Genomic DNA, 21,843 nt, shown 5'->3' on the forward strand with positions numbered 1-21,843 from the left:
GGGGGACACGGCGTGACAGGGTAGGGGGAGAGAAGGCTGGGGGACACGGCGTGACAGAGTAGGGGGAGAGAAGGCTGGGGGACACGGCGTGACGGGGTAGGGGGAGAGAAGGCTGGGGGACACGGCGTGACGGGGTAGGGGGAGAGAAGGCTGGGGGACACGGCGTGACAGGGTAGGGGAGAGAAGGCTGGGGGACACGGCGTGACAGGGTAGGGGGAGAGAAGGCTGGGGGACACGGCGTGACAGGGTAGGGGAGAGAAGGCTGGGGGACACGGCGTGACAGGGTAGGGGGAGAGAAGGCTGGGGGACACGGCGTGACAGGGTAGGGGGAGAGAAGGCTGGGGGACACGGCGTGACAGAGTAGGGGGAGAGCAGGCTGGGGGACACGGCGTGAGAGGGTAGGGGGAGAGAAGGCTGGGGGACACGGCGTGACAGGGTAGGGGGAGAGAAGGCTGGGGGACACGGCGTGACAGGGTAGGGGGAGAGAAGGCTGGGGGACACGGCGTGACAGAGTAGGGGGAGAGAAGGCTGGGGGACACGGCGTGACGGGGTAGGGGGAGAGAAGGCTGGGGACACGGCGTGACAGGGTAGGGGGAGAGAAGGCTGGGGGACACGGCGTGACAGGGTAGGGGGAGAGAAGGCTGGGGGACACGGCGTGACAGGGTAGGGGGAGAGAAGGCTGGGGGACACGGCGTGACAGGGTAGGGGGAGAGAAGGCTGGGGGACACGGCGTGACAGGGTAGGGGGAGAGAAGGCTGGGGGACACGGCGTGACAGAGTAGGGGGAGAGCAGGCTGGGGGACACGGCGTGACAGGGTAGGGGGAGAGAAGGCTGGGGGACACGGCGTGACAGAGTAGGGGAGAGCAGGCTGGGGGACACGGCGTGACAGGGTAGGGGGAGAGAAGGCTGGGGGACACGGCGTGACAGGGTAGGGGGAGAGAAGGATGTTTTGTTCTTGTTCTGTATCAGTGGACGAAGCTGTTGTCAGGTGGTCTCTTCATCACTTGTTCAATACAGTGGAGTTGGGGGTAGTCAGAGGAATGGAGGGAAAGGAGGGAGTTAAATGGAGGAGTGGAGACGATTCTGTTCTATTATGAAGAGGAGCTATAGTTTCAGAGATGTCACTGTTCTCTGTAGTGTGTTGTTGAGGGGAGGGAGGGAGGGATGGAGGGAGGGAGGGAGGGCTAAGCTGCATAACAATAGGATCAGTCCCACAGTCCTCTCCCAGGAGGTTGGATCTGAAACAGATAAATTGGTACAAATGAATGTATAAAACCTCTCCCAATCTGAATCCCCTTCTCATCAGAATGAAGAACTGTGGATGGCGCAGTTCTTCATGGCGCACAGCAATCTGAGAGAGAGAGAGAGAGAGAGAGAGAGAGAGAGAGAGAGAGAGAGAGAGAGAGAGAGAGAGAGAGAGAGAGAGAGAGAGAGAGAGAGAGAGAGAGAGAGAGAGAGAGAGAGAGAGAGAGAGAGAGAGAGAGAGAGAGAGAGAGAGAGAGGTGTAGTTCATTCCTCTGATGGAGAGATGGGGGAAGGGGAGTGAGAGAGTAGAACAGCTTTCTGTAGCCAGCAGACTGATTGTTATTCTCATGTCGCATTGACACTGCCTGTGTGTGTGTGTGTGTGTGTGTGTGTGTGTGTGTGTGTGTGTGTGTGTGTGTGTGTGTGTGTGTGTGTGTGTGTGTGTGTGTGTGTGTGTGTGTGTGTGTGTGTGTGTGTGTGTGTGTGTGTGTGTGTGTGTGTTTAGAATATGAATGTCATTATGAAGTAGAGACAGCAGGCTGGAGGACAGGACATTATGAAGTAGAGACAGCAGGCTGGAGGACAGGACATTATGAAGTAGAGACAGCAGGCTGGAGGACAGGACATTATGAAGTAGAGACAGCAGGCTGGAGGACAGGACTGAAGTAGAGACAGCAGGCTGGAGGACATTATGAAGTAGAGACAGCAGGCTGGAGGACAGGACATTATGAAGTAGAGACAGCAGGCTGGAGGACAGGACATTATGAAGTAGAGACAGCAGGCTGGAGGACAGGACATTATGAAGTAGAGACAGCAGGCTGGAGGACAGGACATTATGAAGTAGAGACAGCAGGCTGGAGGACAGGACATTATGAAGTAGAGACAGCAGGCTGGAAGACAGGACATTATGAAGTAGAGACAGCAGGCTGGAGGACAGGACATTATGAAGTAGAGACAGCAGGCTGGAGGACATTATGAAGTAGAGACAGCAGGCTGGAGGACAGGACATTATGAAGTAAAGACAGCAGGCTGGAGGACATTATGAAGTAGAGACAGCAGGCTGGAGGACATTATGAAGTAGAGACAGCAGGCTGGAGGACATTATGAAGTAGAGACAGCAGGCTGGAGGACAGGACATTATGAAGTAGAGACAGCAGGCTGGAGGACAGGACATTATGAAGTAGAGACAGCAGGCTGGAGGACAGGACATTATGAAGTAGAGACAGCAGGCTGGAGGACATTATGAAGTAGAGACAGCAGGCTGGAGGACATTATGAAGTAGAGACAGCAGGCTGGAGGACATTATGAAGTAGAGACAGCAGGCTGGAGGACATTATGAAGTAGAGACAGCAGGCTGGAGGACATTATGAAGTAGAGACAGCAGGCTGGAGGACATTATGAAGTAGAGACAGCAGGCTGGAGGACATTATGAAGTGGAGACAGCAGGCTGGAGGACATTATGAAGTAGAGACAGCAGGCTGGAGGACATTATGAAGTAGAGACAGCAGGCTGGAGGACATTATGAAGTAGAGACAGCAGGCTGGAGGACATTATGAAGTAGAGACAGCAGGCTGGAGGACATTATGAAGTAGAGACAGCAGGCTGGAGGACATTATGAAGTAGAGACAGCAGGCTGGAGGACAGGACATTATGAAGTAGAGACAGCAGGCTGGAGGACAGGACATTATGAAGTAGAGACAGCAGGCTGGAGGACATTATGAAGTAGAGACAGCAGGCTGGAGGACATTATGAAGTGGAGACAGCAGGCTGGAGGACATTATGAAGTAGAGACAGCAGGCTGGAGGACATTATGAAGTGGAGACAGCAGGCTGGAGGACAGGACATTATGAAGTAGAGACAGCAGGCTGGAGGACAGGACATTATGAAGTAGAGACAGCAGGCTGGAGGACAGGACATTATGAAGTAGAGACAGCAGGCTGGAGGACAGGACATTATGAAGTAGAGACAGCAGGCTGGAGGACATTATGAAGTAGAGACAGCAGGCTGGAGGACAGGACATTATGAAGTAGAGACAGCAGGCTGGAGGACATTATGAAGTAGAGACAGCAGGCTGGAGGACATTATGAAGTAGAGACAGCAGGCTGGAGGACATTATGAAGTAGAGACAGCAGGCTGGAGGACATTATGAAGTAGAGACAGCAGGCTGGAGGACATTATGAAGTAGAGACAGCAGGCTGGAGGACAGGACATTATGAAGTAGAGACAGCAGGCTGGAGGACAGGACATTATGAAGTAGAGACAGCAGGCTGGAGGACAGGACATTATGAAGTAGAGACAGCAGGCTGGAGGACAGGACATTATGAAGTAGAGACAGCAGGCTGGAGGACATTATGAAGTAGAGACAGCAGGCTGGAGGACAGGACATTATGAAGTAGAGACAGCAGGCTGGAGGACAGGACATTATGAAGTAGAGACAGCAGGCTGGAGGACAGGACATTATGAAGTAGAGACAGCAGGCTGGAGGACAGGACATTATGAAGTAGAGACAGCAGGCTGGAGGACAGGACATTATGAAGTAGAGACAGCAGGCTGGAAGACAGGACATTATGAAGTAGAGACAGCAGGCTGGAGGACATTATGAAGTAGAGACAGCAGGCTGGAGGACATTATGAAGTAGAGACAGCAGGCTGGAGGACATTATGAAGTAGAGACAGCAGGCTGGAGGACAGGACATTATGAAGTAGAGACAGCAGGCTGGAGGACAGGACATTATGAAGTAGAGACAGCAGGCTGGAGGACAGGACATTATGAAGTAGAGACAGCAGGCTGGAGGACAGGACATTATGAAGTAGAGACAGCAGGCTGGAGGACATTATGAAGTAGAGACAGCAGGCTGGAGGACTTTATGAAGTAGAGACAGCAGGCTGGAGGACAGGACATTATGAAGTAGAGACAGCAGGCTGGAAGACAGGACATTATGAAGTAGAGACAGCAGGCTGGAGGACAGGACATTATAAAGTAGAGACAGCAGGCTGGAGGACATTATGAAGTAAAGACAGCAGGCTGGAGGACAGGACATTATGAAGTAGATACAGGAAGTACACATGATGATAAGAGCGAGAATATTTGTATTTGTCAAACATCGATCATCATGTCAGTAATTGTTCTATAGATGTGTGTGGGTGAGAGGGTGTGTGGGTGTGTGGGTGAGAGGGTGTGTGGGTGAGAGGGTGAGAGGGTGTGTGGGTGAGAGCATGAGAGGGTGGGTGAGAGGGTGTGTGGGTGAGAGCATGAGAGGGTGGGTGAGAGGGTGTGTGGGTGAGAGCATGAGAGGGTGGGTGAGAGGGTGTGTGGGTGAGAGGGTGTGGGGTGAGAGGGGGAGAGTGTGTGTGGGTGAGAAGGTGTGTGGGTGAGAGGGTGAGAATGTGAGAGGGGTGTATGAGTGAGAGGGTGTGTGGGTGAGAGGGTGTGTGGGTGAAAGGGTGAGAGGGTGTGTGGGCGAGAGGGTGTGTGGTTGAGAGGGTGTGTGGGTGAGAGGGCAAGAGGGTGTGTGGGTGAGAGGGTGTGAGGGTGTGTGGGTGAGAGGGTGTGTGGGTGAGAGGGTGTGTGGGTGAGAGGGTGTGAGCTGGGTGTAAGTGGGTGTCTGTTCATATGAATGGGAGTGTGAAGGAGGGGGTGAATATGGATAGGAGTGTAGGAGGAGGTGAATATGGATAGGAGTGTAGGAGGAGGTGAATATGGATAGGAGTGTAGGAGGGGGTGAATATGGATGTGAGTGTAGGAGGAGGTGAATATGGATGGGAGTGTAGGAGGGGGTGAATATGGATAGGAGTGAAGGAGGGGTGAATATGGATAGGAGTGTAGGAGGGGGTGAATATGGATAGGAGTGTAGGAGGGGCTGAATATGGATAGGAGTGTAGGAGGAGGTGAATATGGATAGGAGTGTAGGAGGGGGTGAATATGGATAGGAGTGTAGGAGGAGGTGAATATGAATGGGAGTGTAGGAGGGGGTGAATATGAATGGGAGTGTAGGAGGGGGTGAATATGAATGGGAGTGTAGGAGGGGGTGAATATGGATAGGAGTGACGGAGGGGGTGAATATGGATAGGAGTGTAGGAGGGGGTGAATATGGATAGGAGTGTAGGAGGGGGTGAATATGGATGGGAGTGTAGGAGGGGTGAATATGGATGGGAGTGTAGGAGGGGGTGAATATGGATAGGAGTGTAGGAGGGGGTGAATATGGATAGGAGGGTGGGGTGAAATGGGTTGTGTAGATGCATCGGGTTTATGTTGTACGTGAATGAAGGAGAATGGATGAGGAATTACATGTAAAGAGGGGTGGAAATGTGTTTGAGAATTGTTTTATTTAATTTAAACTTTATTTAACCAGGCGAGTCAGTTTAAGAACACATTCTTAGGACCTAATTATACCATAGTGTAATTGTATGCATCTTTTAATACACCAAACTTTACAGTTGGAACTATGCATTCGGGCAGGTAGCGATCTCCTGGCATCCGCCAAACACAGAAAGTCACTGAGCTCTTCAGTAAGGCCATCCTGTCGCCAATGTTTGTCTATGGAGATTGCATGGCGGTGTGCTCGATGTTATACACCTGTCAGCAAGGAGTGTAGCTGAAATAGCCGAATCCACTCATTTAAATGGGTGTCCACATACTTTTGTATACGTAGTGTATCATCATGATGGCTCCAAGTTAACTTCGATATTATGTTTGTTTTATATCAATATTTACACATGAACCGCCATTTCTCACATAATTCATTTTATGGACACAAAAAGATCCCACCATGTCGAGTGAAGGAATTATATGTCGGCATTTATACCGATGGAAACGTCCTGTTTCCATCACAGCTGATTGTTTTGATACAGTACAACTTTACTTGCATAAAATCTCTCTCTTTCTCTCTCCATATCTCTCTATTCCTCTCTCTTTCTCTATCTTTCTCTCTCCATTCATCTCTTTCTCTCTCTATTCCTCTCTCCATATCTCTCTATTCCTCTCTCTTTCTCTATCTTTCTCTCTCCATTCATCTCTTTCTCTCTCTATTCCTCTCTCCATATCTCTCTCTTTCTCTCTCCATATCTCTCTCTTTCTCTCTCCATTCCTCTCTCTTTCTCTCTCTTTCTCTCTCCATATCTCTCTCATTCTACTCATCTCTCCATATCTCTCTCTTTCTCTCTCCATATCTCTCCATTCCTCTCTATTTCTCTCTTTCTCTCTCCATATCTCTCTCTTTCTCTCCCCATATCTCTCTCTTTCTCTCCCCATATCTCTCTCTTTCTCTCCCCATATCTATCTCTTTCTCTCCCCATATCTCTCTCTTTCTCTCCCCATATCTCTCTCTTTCTCTCCCCATATCTCTCTCATTCTACTCATCTCTCCATATCTCTCTCTTACTAACTCCATATCTCTCTCTACCTACTCCTCTCTCCATATCTCTCTCTTTCTACTCCTCTCTCCATATCTCTCTCTTTCTACTCCTCTCTCCATTCCTCTCTCTTTCTAACTCCATATCTCTCTCTTTCTAACTCCATATCTCTCTTTCTCTCTCCATATCTCTCTCTTTCTCTTTCTCTCTCCATATGTCTCTCTTTCTCTCTCCATATCTCTCTCTTTCTCTCCATATCTCTCTCTTTCTACTCCTCTCTCCATATCTCTCTCTTTTTCTCTCTCATTTCTCTCTTTCACACAGAATGTTTCATGTTGATTATTTCTTTGGGTGGGGAGGCAGGGGACAATCGTCTTGTTGAATAGTGTCGTCTCTTCTCCTTTCATATGAGTCAGAACACTACTCCAAGATGGAATCCATAACAACAAACCCACCTGACCTCCCTTCATGGCAGCCCTGATGGTGAAATTCTCCTGACTTTGTGGCAAGACTTCAGTCCACTCGATTGACAAAGCCCTTGTGAAAACGATGAGCTGTATTTAAAAGGCAGAGACGGTATACTGACGGGATAGTCGGAGTGGGAAGACACACACACACAAGTTGTGACAGGGATGGGTTTTGACATCGCCTTGGTGTCTCACTGAAATCCCTCCCCGGGAGGCCTGTTTCTGAAGGACGTTCTTGAACATCAGACTGTGTCTGCGCGTGTGTGGTGGGAGGAATAAGGTGGAAATGACTTTAAAGCGACACAGAATGATACCCAGAGAATACCTCTCAGAATGTCTGGAAAGTATGAGAGTTGTACTTGTTGTTATCTCTGAGACCTATCTATCTCTCTGATCAGCAGCATGGAGCTCACACAGAGACAAGCAGTGGAGTGGTCCACAGCTCTCTGTCCTCTGTGTCCTCTCAAACCTATCACCACTCTCTGTCCTCTGTGTCCTCTGTCCTCTGTCTCCTCTCAAACCTAACACAGCTCTGTGTCCTCTCAAACCTAACACATCTCTGTGCCCTCTGTGTCCTCTCCAACCTAACACAGCTCTGTGTCCTCTCAAACCTAACACAGCTCTGTCTCCTCTCAAACCTAACACAGCTCTGTGTCCTCTCAAACCTAACACAGCTCTGTGTCCTCTCAAACCTAACACAGCTCTGTGCCCTCTGTGTCCTCTGCAACCTAACACAGCTCTGTGTCCTCTCAAACCTAACACAGCTCTGTGTCATCTCAAACCTAACACAGCTCTGTGCCCTCTGTGTCCTCTCAAACCTAACACAGCTCTGTGTCCTCTGTGTCCTCTCAAACCTAACACAGCTCTGTGCACTCTGTGTCCTCTCAAACCTAACACAGCTCTGTGTCCTCTGTGTCCTCTCAAACCTAACACAGCTCTGTGTCCTCTCAAACCTAACACAGCTCTGTGTCCTCTCAAACCTAACACAGCTCTGTGTCCTCTCAAACCTAACACAGCTCTGTGCCCTCTGTGTCCTCTCCAACCTAACACAGCTCTGTGTCCTCTCAAACCTAACACAGCTCTGTGCCCTCTGTGTCCTCTCCAACCTAACACAGCTCTGTGTCCTCTCAAACCTAACACAGCTCTGTGTCCTCTCAAACCTAACACAGCTCTGTGTCCTCTCAAACCTAACACAGCTCTGTGTCCTCTCAAACCTAACACAGCTCTGTGTCCTCTCAAACCTAACACAGCTCTGTGTCCTCTCAAACCTAACACAGCTCTGTGCCCTCTGTGTCCTCTCCAACCTAACACAGCTCTGTGTCCTCTCAAACCTAACACAGCACAATGTTCTCTGTGTCCTCTCAAACCTAACACAGCTCTCTGTCTTCTGTGTTCTCACAAACCTAACACAGCTCTGTGGTCTCTCAAACCTAACACAGCTCTCTGTCCTCTCTGTCTTCTCAAACCTAACACAGCTCTCTGTCTTCTGTGTTCTCTCAAACCTAACACAGCTCTGTGGTCTCTCAAACCTAACACAGCTCTCTGTCTTCTGTGTTCTCTCAAACCTAACACAGCTCTGTGGTCTCTCAAACCTAACACAGCTCTCTGTCTTCTGTGTTCTCTCAAACCTAACACAGCTCTCTGTCCTCTCTGTCTTCTCAAACCTAACACAGCTCTCTGTCTTCTGTGTTCTCTCAAACCTAATACAGCTCTGTGGTCTCTCAAACCTAACACAGCTCTCTGTCTTCTGTGTTCTCTCAAACCTAACACAGCTCTCTGTCCTCTCTGTATTCTCAAACTTAACACAGCTCTCTGGCTTCTGTGTTCTCTCAAACCTAATACAGCTCTGTGTCCTCTCAAACCTAACACAGCTCTGTGTCCTCTCAAACCTAACACAGCTCTGTGCCCTCTGTGTCCTCTCCAACCTAACACAGCTCTGTGTCCTCTCAAACCTAACACAGCTCTGTGTCCTCTCAAACCTAACACAGCTCTGTGCCCTCTGTGTCCTCTCCAACCTAACACAGCTCTGTGTCCTCTCAAACCTAACACAGCTCTGTGTCCTCTCAAACCTAACACAGCACAATGTTCTCTGTGTCCTCTCAAACCTAACACAGCTCTCTGTCTTCTGTGTTCTCACAAACCTAACACAGCTCTGTGGTCTCTCAAACCTAACACAGCTCTCTGTCCTCTCTGTCTTCTCAAACCTAACACAGCTCTCTGTCTTCTGTGTTCTCTCAAACCTAACACAGCTCTGTGGTCTCTCAAACCTAACACAGCTCTCTGTCTTCTGTGTTCTCTCAAACCTAACACAGCTCTCTGTCCTCTCTGTCTTCTCAAACCTAACACAGCTCTCTGTCTTCTGTGTTCTCTCAAACCTAACACAGCTCTGTGGTCTCTCAAACCTAACACAGCTCTCTGTCTTCTGTGTTCTCTCAAACCTAACACAGCTCTGTGGTCTCTCAAACCTAACACAGCTCTCTGTCTTCTGTGTTCTCTCAAACCTAACACAGCTCTCTGTCCTCGCTATTCTCTCCTCCTTACCTACATGTTCTGCTCAACGTTCTACTGCCATACTGCGCTCCACTCTTTCAGAAATGTGTGATCATAAGGACGTGTTCATATAGTTTGTTAAGTAAACATTACATAGTGTAGTAGGATTGTCTTTGAAGTAGAGATGTCAGTTAAAAGTCTTGAAGTGTATTTCAGGTAGAAGTCTTGAAGTGTGTTTCAGGTAGCAGTCTTGAAGTGTGTTTCAGGTAGCAGTCTTGAAGTGTGTTTTAGGTAGCAGTCTTGAAGTGTGTTTTAGGTAGCAGTCTTGAAGTGTGTTTCAGGTAGCAGTCTTGAAGTGTGTTTCAGGTAGCAGTCTTGAAGTGTGTTTCAGGTAGCAGTCTTGAAGTGTGTTTCACGTAGCAGTCTTGAAGTGTGTTTCAGGTAGCAGTCTTGAAGTGTGTTTCAGGTAGCAGTCTTGAAGTGTGTTTCACGTAGCAGTCTTGAAGTGTGTTTCAGGTAGCAGTCTTGAAGTGTGTTTCAGGTAGCAGTCTTGAAGTGTGTTTCAGGTAGCAGTCTTGAAGTGTGTTTCAGGTAGCAGTCTTGAAGTGTTTCAGGTAGCAGTCTTGAAGTGTGTTTCAGGTAGCAGTCTTGAAGTGTGTTTCAGGTAGCAGTCTTGAAGTGTGTTTCAGGTAGCAGTCTTGAAGTGTTTCAGGTAGAAGTCTTGAAGTGTGTTTCAGGTAGCAGTCTTGAAGTGTGTTTCAGGTAGCAGTCTTGAAGTGTTTCAGGTAGAAGTCTTGAAGTGTGTTTCAGGTAGCAGTCTTGAAGTGTGTTTCACGTAGCAGTCTTGAAGTGTGGACATGAAGAGAATGATGTTCGTCACATCCCATCACCATGGTAACAAAAGTTAATTCAGAGGTGTGTGTTTACATAGACTACCTGAATGTGTTGTGATTGTGTTATAAACCCAGCTACAGGGTAAAACTTGGGTTTAATTCTACTAGCTTGGTAAGTATGCCTTCTTCAAGGTGTTGGGTTGAATTCTACTAGCTTGGTAAGTATGCCTTCTTCAAGGTGTTGGGTTGAATTCTACTAGCTTGGTAAGTATGCCTTAAAGGTGTCTGGTTGAATTCTACTAGCTTGGTAAGTATGCCTTAAAGGTGTCTGGTTGAATTCTACTAGCTTGGTAAGTATGCCTTCTACAGCTGAGGTGGGAGCTGTCCATAGGACAACAATCAGTCTATATTGAGATGGAAGAGTGGCAGAAGAAAGCCTACAAAGATAACAAGGTGTTGGGTTTAATTCTACTAGCCTGGTAAGTATGCCTTCTTCAAGGTGTCTGGTTTAATTCTACTAGCCTGGTAAGTATGCCTTCTTCAAGGTGTCTGGTTTAATTCTACTAGCCTGGTAAGTATGCCTAAAAGGTGTCTGGTTTAATTCTACTAGCCTGGTAAGTATGCCTAAAAGGTGTTGGGTTTAATTCTACTAGCCTGGTAAGTATGCCTAAAAGGTGTCTGGTTTAATTCTACTAGCCTGGTAAGTATGCCTAAAAGGTGTTGGGTTTAATTCTACTAGCCTGGTAAGTATGCCTAAAAGGTGTTGGGTTTAATTCTACTAGCCTGGTAAGTATGCCTAAAAGGTGTTGGGTTTAAAGGGCATTGAGGACTAAAGTGTCTGAGGGGGAGAATGACGTCATGTTCTGAATGTGGAAATGTCAGCTACGGTATATTAGTGGTGATTTAGGATCAGTCGTGTTGTTTTCAAAGGACAACAGGTTTAATTCTATTGATTTTAGAAGCTGTGAAGATGAAACAGAAATGACTTTGAAGTGCCTGGTGTTTGTGCTCTGCTGGCATCATTTCAGGGTTTTAAGAGGCATATGGATATAACAGGTGTTGGTTTTCACCTGTGGCGCTCAGGTGATGCCCATCCCAGACCCTTACCCCCCTCCCTCCCACGCCTCTCCCTCTCTCCCCAGTCTGTCTACCCTTACCCCCCTCCCTCCCACGCCTCTCCCTCTCTTCCCAGTCTGTCTACCCTGGTAAGTATGCCTAAAACGCCCCTCCCCTCTCCCCAGTCTGTCTACCCTCCCACGCCCTCTCCCTCTCTCCCCAGTCTGTCTACCCTTATGCCCCCCCTCCCTCCACGCCCTCTCCCCCTCTCCCCAGTCTGTCTACCCTCCCCCTCCCTCCCACGTTTAATTCCCCTCCCTCTCTCCCCAGTCTGTCTAGCCTCACTACTGTATATAGTCTCACTACTGTATATAGCCTCTCTACTGTATATAGCCTCACTACTGTATATAGCCTCACTACTGTATATAGCCTCACTACTGTATATAGCCTCACTACTGTATATAGCCTCACTACAGTATATAGTCTCACTACTGTATATAGCATCGCTACTGTATATAGCCTCCACACTGCATATAGCCTCGCTACTGTATATAGCCTCACTACAGTATATAGTCTCACTACTGTATATAGCCTCTCTACTGTATATAGCCTCACTACTGTATATAGTCTCTCTACTGTATATAGTCTCACTACTGTATATAGCCTCTCTACTGTATATAGCCTCTCTACTGTATATAGCCTCTCTACTGTATATAGCCTCACTACTGTATATAGCCTCTCTACTGTATATAGCCTCACTACTGTATATAGTCTCACTACTGTATATAGCATCGCTACTGTATATAACCTCTCTACTGTATATAGCCTCACTACTGTATATAGCCTCACTACTGTATATAGCCTCACTACTGTATATAGCCTCCACACTGCATATAGCCTCGCTACTGTATATAGCCTCACTACAGTATATAGTCTCACTACTGTATATAGCCTCACTACTGTATATAGCATCGCTACTGTATATAGCCTCTCTACTGTATATAGCCTCACTACTGTATATAGTCTCTCTACTGTATATAGTCTCACTACTGTATATAGCCTCTCTACTGTATATAGCCTCTCTACTGTATATAGCCTCACTACTGTATATAGCCTCACTACTGTATATAGCCTCTCTACTGTATATAGCCTCTCTACTGTATATAGTCTCACTACTGTATATAGCCTCTACTGTATATAGCCTCTCTACTGTATATAGCCTCTCTACTGTATATAGTCTCACTACTGTATATAGCCTCTCTACTGTATAGCCTCTCTACTGTATAGCCTCTCTACTGTATATAACCTCACTACTGTATATAACCTCACTACTGTATATAGTCTCACTACTGTATATAGCCTCACTACTGTATATAGCCTCTCTACTGTATATAGTCTCACTACTGTATATAGCCTCTACTGTATATAGTCTCACTACTGTATATAGCCTCTACTGTATATAGTCTCACTACTGTATATAGCCTCTACTGTATATAGTCTCACTACTGTATATAGCCTCTCTACTGTATATAGCCTCTCTACTGTATATAGTCTCACTACTGTATATAGCCTCTACTGTATATAGCCTCTCTACTGTATATAGCCTCTCTACTGTATATAGTCTCACTACTGTATATAGCCTCTCTACTGTATAGCCTCTCTACTGTATAGCCTCTCTACTGTATATAACCTCACTACTGTATATAACCTCACTACTGTATATAGTCTCACTACTGTATATAGCCTCTCTACTGTATATAGCCTCACTACTGTATATAGCCTCTCTACTGTATATAGCCTCTCTACTGTATATAACCTCACTACTGTATATAACCTCACTACTGTATATAGTCTCACTACTGTATATAGCCTCACTACTGTATATAGCCTCTCTACTGTATATAGCCTCTCTACTGTATATAGCCTCTCTACTGTATATAGTCTCACTACTGTATATAGCCTCTCTACTGTATATAACCTCTCTACTGTATATAGCCTCTCTACTGTATATAACCTCTCTACTGTATATAACCTCTCTACTGTATATAGCCTCTCTACTGTATATAACCTCTCTACTGTATATAGCCTCACTACTGTTACTTGTTCAGTGTCTTTTTACTGTGGTTTTTATTTCTTTACTTATCTATTGTTCACCTGTTTCCTACTTCTGGCGCCGACAGAGATGGCCGCCTCGCCTCTCTTCGCTTCGCGTTCCTAGGAAACTATGCAGAATTTTGTTTTTTATGTGTTATTTCTTACATTCGGTACCCCAGGTAATCTTACGTATTATTACTTACAGCCGGGAAGAACTATTGGATATAACATCAACTTACCAACATTACGACCAGGCATACGACTTTCCCGAAGCAGATCCTCTGTTCGGACCACCACACAGGACAATGGATCTGATCCCAGTAGGCGACCCAATACAACGGCGCTACAGAAGGGGCAGACGTTGCAGTCTTCTGGTCAGGCTCCATTGACAGGCACATCGCTCACTGCTCCTGAGTATAGTAATCGCCAACGTCATGTCTCTTGACAACAAGGTAGATGAAATTCAAGCAAGGGTTGCCTTCCAGAGAGACATCAGAGATTGTAACGTTCTTTATTTCACAGAGACCTGGCCCACTCGGGATATGTTATCAGAGTTGGTACATTCTCTGTTTCACGGAAACATGGATCACTCGAGACACGCTATCGGAGTCTGTACAACCAGCTGGATTCTTCACACATCGCGCCGACAGAAATAAGCATCTTTCTGGTAAGAAGAGGGGCGGGGGGGGGGGTATTTCTTGTGATTAACGAGACGTGGTGTGATCATAACAACATACAGGAACTCAAGTCCTTCTGTTCACCTGAGTCACCTGACATAGACTCCTCACAATCAAATGTCGACCGCATTATCTACCAAGAGAATTCTCTTAGATTATAATCACAGCCGCATATATTCCCCCACAAGCAGACACATTGACGGCCCTGAACAAACTTTATTTGACTCTATGTAAACTGGAAACCACATATCCTGAGGCTGCATTCATTGAAGCTGGGGATTTTAACAAGGTTCATCTGAAAACAAGACTCCTTCAATTCTATCAGCATATTGATTGTGCTACCAGGGCTGGTAAAACCCTGGATCATTGTTATTCTAACTTCCGTGACGCATATAAGGCCCTCCCCCGCCCTCCTTTTGGAAAAGCTGACCATGACTCCATTTGGTTGCTCCCAGCCTATAGACAGAGACTAAAACAAGAAGCTCCCGCGCTCAGGTCTGTTCAACGCTTGTCCGACCCATCTGATTCCACGCTTCAAGACTGCTTCGATCACGTGGACTGGGATATGTTCCGCATTGTGTCCAACAACAACATTGACGAATATGCTGATTCAGTGAGCGAGGTCATTAGAAAGTGCATCGGCGATGTCGTACCCACAGCAACTATTAAAACTTTCCCCAACCAGAACCCGTGGATTGATGGCAGCATTCGCGCAAAACTGAAAGTGCGAACCACTGCTTTTAACCAGGGCAAGGTGACCGGAAACATGACCGAATACAAACACTGTAGCTATTCCCTCTGCAATGCAATCAAACAATCAGTATAGAGACAAAGTAGAGTCGCAATTCAACGGCTCAGACACAAGAGGTATGTGGCAGGGTCTACAGTCAATCACAGATTACAAAAAGAAAACCAGCCCCGTCGCAGACCAGGATGTCCTGCTGCCAGACAGACTAAACAACTTCTTTGCTCGCTTTGATGCCACTGACACGGCCCGCTACCAAAATCTGTGGACTCTCCTTCACTGCAGCCGATGTGAGTAAAACATTTAAACGTGTTTACCCTCGCAAGGCTGCAGGTCCAGACGGCATCCCCAGCCGCGTCCTCAGTGCATGCGCAGACCAGCTGGCTGGTGTGTTTATGGACATATTCAATCAATCCTTATCCCAGTCTGTTGTTCCCACATGCTTCAAGAGGGCCACCATTGTTCCTGTTCCCAAGAAAGCTAAGGTAACTGAGCTAAAGGCTGAAGAAATTTGGCTTGTCACCAAAAGCACTCACAAACTTCTACAGATGCACAATCGAGAGCATCCTCTCGGGCTGTATCACAGCCTGGTACTACAACTGCTCCGCCCACAACCGTAAGGCTCTCCAGAGGCTAGTGAGGTCTGCACAACGCATCACCGGGGGCAAACTACCTGCCCTCCAGGACACCTACACCACCCGATGTCACAGGAAGGCCATAAAGATCATAAAGATCATCAAGGACAACAACCACCCGAGCCACTGCCTGTTCACCCCGCTATCATCCAGAAGGCGAGGTCAGTACAGGTGCATCAAAGCAGGGACCGAGAGACTGAAAAACAACTTCTATCTCAAGGCCATCAGACTGTTAAACAGCCACCACTACCATTGAGTGGCTGCTGCCAACATACTGACTCAACTCCAGCTCACTTTAATAATGGAAAAATTTATCACTAGCCACTTTAAACAATGCCACTTAATATAATGTTTACATACCCTACATTACTCATCTCATATGTATATACTGTACCCTATACCATATACTGCATCTTGATGTAGTACATGTATCACTAGCCACTTTAAACTATGCCACTTTGTTTACATACCCTACATTACTCATCTCAAAACAAGTATTTAGTCATCCACCAATTGTGCATGTTCTCCCACTTAAAAAGATGAGAGAGGCCTGTAATTTTCATCATAGGTACACTTCAACTATGACAGACAAAATGAGAGAAAAAAAATACAGAAAATCACATTGTAGGATTTTTTATGAATTTATTTGCAAATTATGGTGGAAAATAAGTATTTGGTCAATAACAAAAGTTTCTCAATACTTGTTATATACCCTTTGTTGGCAATGACAGAGGTCAAACGTTTTCTGTAGGTCTTCGCAAGGTTTTCACACACTGTTGCTGGTATTTTGGCCCATTCCTCCATGCAGATCTCCTCTAAAGCAGTGATGTTTTGGGGCTGTTGCTGGGCAACACGGACTTTCAACTCCCTCCAAAGATTTTCTATGGGGTTGAGATCTGGAGACTGGCTAAGCCACTCCAGGACCTTGAAATGCTTCTTACGAAGCCACTCCTTCGTTGCCCGGGCGGTGTGTTTTGGATCATTGTCATGCTGAAAGACCCAGCCACGCTTCATCTTCAATGCCCTTGCTGATGGAAGGAGGTTTTCACTCAAAATCTCACGATACATGTCCCCATGTGCTGACTAGAGTGTGTTCCACCTGCCTTACCTCCAGTTGGGTGAATGTATCCTTCATTTCAATGAGGGAGTACTACTCTGTGCTGCGAGGTTGACTTTCCGCTTGGGGTTGCTCGTCTGTGGGGTTGTATAATGAAGAGTTCTGATCTGACACGCTCGGGGGTGGGGGTATTTTTCTCAAGCGAGAGCTTAACCTGCTAGCTATCTCTCTGATTATCTGAATGTCCAGTGAAAAATGTTTCTGGGTTACCCTGTACCATTACTGTTCCAGACTTGTATAGGTTGACATGGGCTGACTCAAGAGTCCTCGTAGTCTAGTGTCCTATGTTTCCACCCTTTGTAAACAACCCACCCCTTAACAGAGGAGTAGTGTGTTAATATAGCACCATGCCAGGGGATGATCTGTGTGGAAGAGTAAGTTGCTTACATTCCGATTTTTATAATAGTCAGCGAAAAATGTCCCTCGATTTTCCATAAGAAGCTTCTTTTTGTGCTCTTTTCATTCCCTCTCGTTTTTCTACATCCAGAGGATACTGTATTGTAATGATCTCTGAACAGCGGGAGGGAGCTTCAAAGGCCTCTGCATTTGGGTGGGGGGGGGGGGCTGTGAAACTCTCCTGCAGTTGTTGGGCTCAAGGGCTTTGACACCTCTCACTTCACACCTCCGAGCTCATTGAAGTTGCAGTCAGATCTGTTCTGTCCTTAACTTAGCATTCAGTCCTTACAAAGTAAAATATATCATTGTCATTTATTTTTCTTCTTGGCTTTAAAAGTAGCTTCAGACTAAACATAACTCTCTCAGTTCCAGGTTGGATGTTGTTTTAAGGTTTCTGTTGTTTGTTTGCCACTGAATTTGCTGTATAGCTTGGAAATAAGAATCTTTGGAAATAAGAATCTTTGGAAATAAGAATCTTTGGAAATAAGAATCTTTGGAAATAAGAATCTTTGGAAATAAGAATCTTTGGAAATAAGAATCTTTGGAAATAAGAATCTTTGGAAATAAGAATCTTTGGAAATAAGAATCTTTGGAAATAAGAATCTTTGGAAATAAGAATCTTTGGAAATAAGAATCTTTGGAAATAAGAATCTTTGGAAATAAGAATCTTTGGAAATAAGAATCTTTGGAAATAAGAATCTTTGGAAATAAGAATCTTTGGAAATAAGAATCTTTGGAAATAAGAATCTTTGGAAATAAGAATCTTTGGAAATAAGAATCTTTGGAAATAAGAATCTTTGGAAATAAGAATCTTTGGAAATAAGAATCTTTGGAAATAAGAATCTTTGGAAATAAGAATCCTTCCAGGTAATTTAGTCCAAAATCAGGTTGAGGGTTTGGAGTTTTGATTTGGAGTGAAGGTTGTGTTGTGGAGGGTAGTATCCTGTATATGTCCTGGTGACATAGTGAAGGTTATGTTGTGGAGGGTAGTATCCTGTATATGTCCTGGTGACATAGTGAAGGTTATGTTGTGGAGGGCAGTATCCTGTATATGTCATGGTGACATAGTGAAGGTTATGTTGTGGAGGGTAGTATCCTGTATATGACATAGTGAAGGTTATGTTGTGGAGGGTAGTATCCTGTATATGACATAGTGAAGGTTATGTTGTGGAGGGTAGTATCCTGTATATGACATAGTGAAGGTTGTGTTGTGGAGGGTAGTATCCTGTATATGTCCTGGTGACATAGTGTTGTGGAGGGTAGTATCCTGTCTATGTCCTGGTGACATAGTGAAGTTTATGTTGTGGAGGGCAGTATCCTGTATATGTCATGGTGACATAGTGAAGGTTATGTTGTGGAGGGTAGTATCCTGTATATGACATAGTGAAGGTTATGTTGTGGAGGGTAGTATCCTGTATATGACATAGTGAAGGTTATGTTGTGGAGGGTAGTATCCTGTATATGACATAGTGAAGGTTGTGTTGTGGAGGGTAGTATCCTGTATATGTCCTGGTGACATAGTGTTGTGGAGGGTAGTATCCTGTCTATGTCCTGGTGACATAGTGAAGGTTGTGTTGTGGAGGGTAGTATCCTGTATATGTCCTGGTGACATAGTGTTGTGGAGGGTAGTATCCTGTATATGTCCTGGTGACATAGTGAAGGTTATGTTGTGGAGGGTAGTATCCTGTATATGTCCTGGTGACATAGTGAAGGTTGTGTTGTGGAGGGCAGTATCCTATATATGTCCTGGTGACATAGTGTTGTGGAGGGCAGTATCCTGTATATGTCCTGGTGACATAGTGAAGGTAGTGTTGTGGAGGGTAGTATCCTGTATATGTCCTGGTGACATAGTGTTGTGGAGGGTAGTATCCTGTATATGTCCTGGTGACATAGTGTTGTGGAGGGTATTATCCTGTATATGTCCTGGTGACATAGTGTTGTGGAGGGTAGTATCCTGTATATGTCCTGGTGACATAGTGTTGTGGAGGGTAGTATCCTGTATATGTCCTGGTGACATAGTGTTGTGGAGGGTAGTATCCTCTATATGTCCTTGCCAAAATATCCAAGTCCATCTAACTCTAAATCTATCTTTTTGTAAAAACATGCTGAAAAAGTCTCTCTCTCTCTCTCTCTCTCTCTCTCTCTCTCTCTCTCTCTCTCTCTCTCTCTCTCTCTCTCTCTCTGTCTCTCTCTCTCTCTCTCTCTCTCTCTCTCTCTCTCTCTCTCTCTCTCTCTCTCTCTCTCTCTCTCTCTCTCTCTCTCTGTCTCTGTCTCTGTCTCTGTCTCTGTCTCTGTCTCTGTCTCTGTCTCTGTCTCTACCTCTCTCTCTCTGTCTCTCTCTCTGTCTCTATCTCTCTCTGTCTCTCTCTCTCTCTGTCTCTCTCTCTCTCTGTCTCTCTCTCTCTCTCTAGCTCTCAAGATTCCCATGTTGATTATCGGCCTCCTGCCCCTCCTCCTGTTGCCGGGCCCTGGTTGCCGTGCGGCTGACATTCCGGAGGACACCACAGCAGAGTTTTCTGTCAGACTGTACCACCAGCTGCAGGCGCGCGGGGGGGACGACAACATAATCTTCTCCCCCCTCAGTGTGGCTGTGGCCCTGGGCATGGTGGAGCTGGGGGCCCGCGGGGCCTCCCTCACACAGATACGCCAGGCTGTCGGCTTCAGCCACCTGCCAACAGGTATGCACACCTCAGAACACACACACACAGCCACCTATCTACAGGTTTTACACACCTCAGAACACACACATACACAGCCACCTATCTACAGGTTTACACACCTCAGAACACACACTCACACAGCCACCTATCTACAGGTTTTACACACCTCAGAACACACACACACACACAGCCACCTCCCAGTGAGTCAGTCGTCTGTCTCTCTGTCTCCCAGATGAGGAGTTCTCTCTGCTCCAGAACCTGACAGGGGCTCTGTCTGAAGACGACGCCCACTACATCATCCGATTGGCCAACTCCCTCTTCCTGCAGAGCGGCGTGACTTTTAACCCGGAGTTCCTGCGGCTGATGAGGAAGTACTTCGGGGCGGAGGTGGAGACGGTGGACTTCAGCGAATCAGCCGCCGTGGCAGAGCAGATCAATGGATGGGTGGAGAACCACACTGAGAGTGAGTCTGTGTGTGGAGTCAGTCTCACCTAATGCTAATGCTTGTGGTTATATATACAGGCATGCATATCAGTTAACTTCTTGACACTACCCATCCCTTAAGAGGGATAATTGTCTTCAGCAACCGCTGAATAGCATAGCACCACAGTCAAATAATATTACTAAAAATATTCATATTCATGAAATCACAAGTGCAATATTGCAAAACACAGTTTAGCCTTTTGTTAATCCAACTGTCGTCTCAGATTTTTAAATTATGCTTTACAGCGAAAGCAATCCAAGCGTTTGTGTAAGTTTATCGATTGCATGACAAAACATAAAGTACACTAAGCATCAGGTAGGTTGGTCACGATAATCAGAAAAGCAATGAAATTAATCGTTTACCTTTGATGATCTTCGGATGTTTTCACTCACAAGACTCCCAGTTACACAACAAATGTTCCTTTTGTTCCATAAAGATTATTTTTAGATCCAAAATACCACCGTTTGTTTGGCGCATTATGTTCAGAAATCCACAGGAAAGAGCGGTCACAACAATGCAGACAAATTCCAAATAATATCCGTAATGTCCACAGAAACATGTCAAACGTTTTTTTATAATCAATCCTCAGGTTGTTTTTAAAATATATAATCAATAATATATCAACCGCAAATTTCTTTATCGGTAGGAAAAGGGAAAAGCAATAACTAATTCTGTTACCTAATTCTGTTGCGCAAGCAAAACTCATGTGACCACTTGACGCGATGTTATCGTTCTGGCTCATTTTTCACAATAAAAGCCTGAAACTATGTCTGAAGACTGTTGACACCTTGAGGAAGCGATAGAAAAGGGAATCTGGTCGATATCCCTTTTGTTCTCAGGGTTTTGCCTGCAGTATCAGTTCTGTTATACTCACAGACAATATTTTGACAGTTTTTGAAACTTTATAGAGTGTTTTCTATCCTAATCTGTCAATTATATGCATATTCTAGCATCTGGTCCTGAGAAATAGGCCATTTACTTTGGGAATGTTATTTTTCCAAACATAGAAATAGTGCCCCCTAGCTTCAAGAGGTTAACCACTGTGTGTGTGTGTGTGTGTGTGTGTGTGTGTGTGTGTGTGTGTGTGTGTGTGTGTGTGTGTGTGTGTGTGTGTGTGTGTGTGTGTGTGTGTGTGTGTGTGTGTGTGTGTGTGTGTGTGTGTGTGTGTGTGTCTCTCTCTCTCCAGGTAAGATCCGTGACCTGCTGTCAGCTGATGACTTTAGCAGTGTGACCCAGCTGACCCTGGTCAACGCGGTGTACTTCCGGGGCAGCTGGAAGAACCAGTTCAGACCGGAAAACACCAGAACCTTCTCCTTCAGCAAAGACGACGGGAGTGAGGCCCAGACACACATGATGTACCAGCAGGGAGACTTCTACTATGGTAGGGGTGTGTGTGTGTGTGTAAACTCTCATGTACCAGTGGGAATAGAAACAGGTCCCCCAAGAGATGTCTTTATATACATCAGATACTCTATCACAAACATACACACACCCTCACAAAACACACAATCTCAAAAACACACACACTCTCACACACACACAAAAAAAGTTCTAGGAAGTGCTATTCTTATCTGGTCTCTTCTGCCTCTTCTGT

The 21,843-nt window shown here is 46.0% G+C and overlaps 1 protein-coding gene across 3 annotated transcripts in view; it reads left to right on the forward strand.

The window, feature by feature from the left end:
• Nucleotides 1-21,843, forward strand: part of LOC124005150 (neuroserpin-like) — a 44,139-nt gene that overhangs the window by 12,926 nt on the left and 9,370 nt on the right. The window contains exons 1-5 of one of the 3 annotated variants that reach the window (XM_046314135.1): nucleotides 13,753-13,987; nucleotides 14,058-14,202; nucleotides 19,517-19,783; nucleotides 19,998-20,228; nucleotides 21,436-21,630. In XM_046314135.1, coding sequence (XP_046170091.1) covers nucleotides 13,970-13,987; nucleotides 14,058-14,202; nucleotides 19,517-19,783; nucleotides 19,998-20,228; nucleotides 21,436-21,630 — 856 coding nt within the window. In that variant the 5' untranslated portion in view covers nucleotides 13,753-13,969. Of the gene's footprint in view, nucleotides 1-13,752; nucleotides 13,988-14,057; nucleotides 14,203-19,516; nucleotides 19,784-19,997; nucleotides 20,229-21,435; nucleotides 21,631-21,843 lie in introns of those variants that run through there. The other 2 variants (XM_046314134.1, XM_046314136.1) reach the window with 2 other exon arrangements.

The sequence above is a fragment of the Oncorhynchus gorbuscha genome, linkage group LG19, assembly GCF_021184085.1.
Source record: "Oncorhynchus gorbuscha isolate QuinsamMale2020 ecotype Even-year linkage group LG19, OgorEven_v1.0, whole genome shotgun sequence".
Lineage (NCBI taxonomy): Eukaryota > Metazoa > Chordata > Actinopteri > Salmoniformes > Salmonidae > Oncorhynchus > Oncorhynchus gorbuscha.